Source organism: Tupaia chinensis, unplaced genomic scaffold, assembly GCF_000334495.1.
Source record: "Tupaia chinensis unplaced genomic scaffold, TupChi_1.0 Scaffold000116_1, whole genome shotgun sequence".
In the NCBI taxonomy this organism is placed as follows: Eukaryota; Metazoa; Chordata; class Mammalia; order Scandentia; family Tupaiidae; genus Tupaia; species Tupaia belangeri.
In genome coordinates, this window is record NW_006159580.1 from 2762965 (window position 1) to 2766793 (window position 3829).

Consider the following 3829-nt stretch of genomic DNA (forward strand, 5'->3'; position numbering starts at 1 on the left):
GACGAGCCTCGCAACAGCTCTCACACCCCTCCTGCCTGTAGATGTCACCAGGGCTGCTGGGACGTGTTCTGTCCCCTGGCCCTGGACCCCAAGGATGGCAGAGAGAAGAGGTCTGTTTCAATCTCTCTAGTCCGAAGTGAAGGGCTGACTCTCGCTGTACTGCCAGAAGGTTCTTCAGCTCTGACTGCACGAAACCTGAGGTCCGGAGAGAGGGGCGTGGGACGTGTGGGGGTAGAGGAAGAGGAGGGCGCAACCACTCCGAACCTCGCCCCAGCTCCCTACAACCCCGGGTCACCCCGCGGCCATTGCCCTGTCTTCTTCAATGACTGGGAGGCGGTCAGGCACCTCCTCTCTGTCTCGCCTGCCTCCTCGCTTGCCATGGGCTTCCTCCTGAAGGATGTGAAGTGAGTCTTTGCCTTCAGGCGAGCACGTTCGAGGGGCAGATATCTGGCCCCCCTCCGGTCGCCAACTCAAACGCCCGGATCCGAAACCCAGACTGCCTTCATTCACGGTCCTGCTCTACCCCCTGCTAGCCTGAGTAAATGGCTGACCTCTCTGTGCCTCAGTTTCCACGCAGCAAAATAGAGATAATAATAGCCTCGGAGTTCAATGAGATACTTTGTGAAAAGTGCTTGGAAAAGGGGCTAGCCCACAGAAGGGCTAAAAACCGTTTGTTCGGGTTTTTTTTGGAGAGGTTTTTGCTGTAGGGCGCGTGCGCTCTCCAGAAAGACACAGAGAGACAGAAAGCAAGAAATCACCCCCCAGGGGGGATGGCCACACCGCAATCCCTTCTCCTCCATTCTCCTCTCGGGATCTTGGGCACGCACGCACATGCACCTGGCCTGAGTTTAAGCCACTGGGTCTGGGACTCGAACCGCAGTCCACTACATGGGAGTCCAGCGACATAGCCATTATGCTAGCTGCTGGTCCCAAAATGCAACTTTTTTTGAGAGGGTTTTTTTTTTTTTTTTTTTTTTGCTATAGGGTGTGAGAGACAGAGAGCGAGAAAGGGGATGGCCACGCCGCAATCCCTTCTCCTCCATTCTCCTCTCGGGATCTTGGGCACGCACGCACATGCACCTGGCCTGAGTTTAAGCCACTGGGTCTGGGACTCGAACCGCAGTCCACTACATGGGAGTCCAGCGACACAGCCATTACACTAACTGCCGGTTCCCGTAAGGCCGGTTTTTAATCCTATGACCTTATGACCACTGAACCAGCTGTTCTCCATCGGGGGGAGGGCACTGGGAATCGGGGCTTTCAGGGGTGCTGTCACAGCAGCGCATGATGGAAAAACCAGGGATAGAGGTGACCACAGAAAGAGTTAGGAGCTGCTGGACTGCTCGAGTAGCCCCACGTCCAGTCACCACCCCAGCCTGGCGACCTCCCAAGCCCTAAGGAGGAAGATACTAGTAAGGCTTATCCCGCCACACGCACGCCCGCCCCCTTCTCCAGTGGTCATCTTAGGTCCTGTGGTACCACCTGGTGGTTAGTGCTGGAATAACACCCTGACCCACTGGCCAAGAGGGGCTTTCTGGGCCTGGGGGCACCCTGGAGGGGAGGTGGGGTCGAGGCACTCACCCACTGTATCCGTGGGACTAAAAGACTTCTGCAGGGGTGACTGGAGGCCGGCAGTGCCCGGGACACAGAGGCCGAGTGAGCTGTCCTCTTCCTTGGTCTCCTCTTCTTCCTCCTCGTGGGGCAAGTCTTCCATGAGAGGAAACTGAAGGTGTGCCAAGACCCTGAGCAGGTGAGGGGAGTAGGGACCCCAGGCCTGCAGCCTTCTCCCCACCCAGACAGACCAGGAAGTGGGTCCAGCCACCTGTGGGAGGAGCCCCCACCCAGGCGTCCCGTCCCCCCACTCACGGACCTTGGCCATGGCCGACTTCTGAAGCTGCTTGTACAAAGTGAGGAGGTGGTTCCAGGGGGTCGATCCTCCATTGAAAGAGGCCAGCCTGAGGTCTCCTGCATAGGGGTAGTCACCACTAACAAGCCGGGCTAGTGGCAAGGAGGAGGGCATCCCAGTGGACAGGGACAGGGACAGGGCGGGGATGCTGAGCTAAGAGTGGGGTGGCCTGGTTTTCTTTTCTCTCTCTTTTTTTTTTTTTTTTTTAGAGGTTTTTGCTACAGGGCGCGTATGCTCACCAGACAGAGAGAGACATAGAGACAGAAAGTGAGAAATCACCCCCCAGGGGGGATGGTCACGCCGCAATCCCTTCTCCTCCATTCTCCTCTCAGCATGTTGGGCACACATGCGCACGCATTGGGACCAGAGTTTGAAGCCACTGGGTCCAGGACTCGAACCATAGTCAACTATGTAGGAGCTCTGTGACGTAACCACTACGCCATTTGCTGGTCCCGCCCTTGTTTTCTTAAGCACATGCCTACTATGTGCCAGGCACAGTTCGAGGCACTTTACAAAGAGCATCTAGCCCGTCATTGCAGCTGTGACCGTCCCTCTGAGCTCCGTGCTACTGTGCTCACGTTTTATAGGTGACCACGCTAGGACTCGAACCCAGGCAGTCTTGACCCCAGGATTCCCTCAGATGGGGTCCTGTCCTACCAGGCACCTTGCCACCCTCACGCAGCCTGGCATGGTGGAGCTAGGACTCGAACCCAGGTAGTCTGACCCCAGGATTCCCTCAGATGGGGTCCTGTCCTACCAGGCCCTGCACCCCTGAGACAACCTAGAGGAAAAGGGTCCTTTCTGGCATGTCCCCTCTGTCTGTGGGTGCCATACTCACTGTCAAGTAGACACTCCTTCTCTGGCTCCAGCTCCCTGGCGAGGGCCTCAAGGCTGACGTCCAGGGGCCCCATGGCCCTCTGCAGGTGTTCTCGCTCCACCTCCAGGGCCTGGGCAAAGTGGCGCCTAGTCCCAAAGTACAGTCAAGTGGGGGAGGCAGGTGGGCCCAGAGATGTGACAGAGACACCCCCCAAGCTCCCCCAAGACTCCTGTAGGTCTGCTCAGGCCCTCTGCCCTCTCTCTCCCGGCAGCCCCTGTTCTCTCTCTGGGTCTTGTCATAGAGGGGGTGTGCCTCCTGAAAGTAGGGTGACAGGAGGGGGGGGAGGGACAGGAGAGGTGATGGCTGCCGGGAGGTGGGGTGGGGCAGGGCCTGGGGAAGGCGCTGGGGCATGGGAGTCAGCCCATGGGCCCATTCCCTCTGGGTCCCCCCAGCCTGCTCGCCCTGTCCTCCCAGCCCCCAGCTGTGGGAGGAGCTTGTCTCAGCCTCCTCCCCAGCCTGAGCCTCTATTTTCAGACTCCTCCCTACCCTGATGTTCCCATCCCTTGCCCCCCTCCCCTACCCCTGCCCTTCTCCACCCAGGTGTCCCACAAGTCCTTCATCCGCCCGAGGGCCCTCCCCACTCGGGGCCTCATCTCAGGTCCATCTCCTTCCCTTACATCCAGGCCTGTCCCGGTACTGCCACCCTGCCCCCTGCCCCCTGGGTGCCCTCCCACCATGGACAGCCCCAGCGCCTCACCTTTCTGGGGTCCCTGCATCCCCAGAGGCCTCCCCCGCTGGCTCCTCCTCTTCCTTCTGCTCCTCTGACAGGTGGCCCTGCACCCCCTGGCTTCCCGTGGGCAGGACTGACTTGATTTCTCTGCCCTGGGCCGGGACCCTCAGGACCTCCTTGGGGTTGGGGGTCTGAGTCTCCAAGTCCCCCATGCCCAGCTCAGAGAGACTGTGCCAGGGCAGGTGTGAGGAGCCCCTGGCTGTGGCCACAGAGAGGGTGGGGGGCCCTGGCTCCCTCCTCCCCACGCCCCCCTGGCTGCCCATCCTCAGGGAGATGGCTTCTGGCTCTGGCACTGGAGGGACTCCCCCCCCCGCCA

At 59.8% G+C, this 3829-nt stretch overlaps 1 protein-coding gene across 2 annotated transcripts in view; it reads right to left on the reverse strand.

Annotated features, from left to right (window-relative positions):
- The window catches only part of LOC102475990 (gametogenetin-binding protein 1), a 7316-nt gene extending 3493 nt beyond the window's left edge, over positions 1–3823 (reverse strand). For both annotated transcript variants that reach the window (XM_006144216.1, XM_006144215.1), the window contains exons 1-4: positions 3481–3823; positions 2745–2869; positions 1871–1965; positions 1582–1723 (exon numbers count right to left, since the gene is read on the reverse strand). In XM_006144216.1, coding sequence (XP_006144278.1) covers positions 1582–1723; positions 1871–1965; positions 2745–2869; positions 3481–3776 — 658 coding nt within the window. In that variant the 5' untranslated portion in view covers positions 3777–3823. The remainder of the gene's footprint in view (positions 1–1581; positions 1724–1870; positions 1966–2744; positions 2870–3480) is intronic.
- Between the last annotated feature and the right edge of the window lie 6 nt (positions 3824–3829).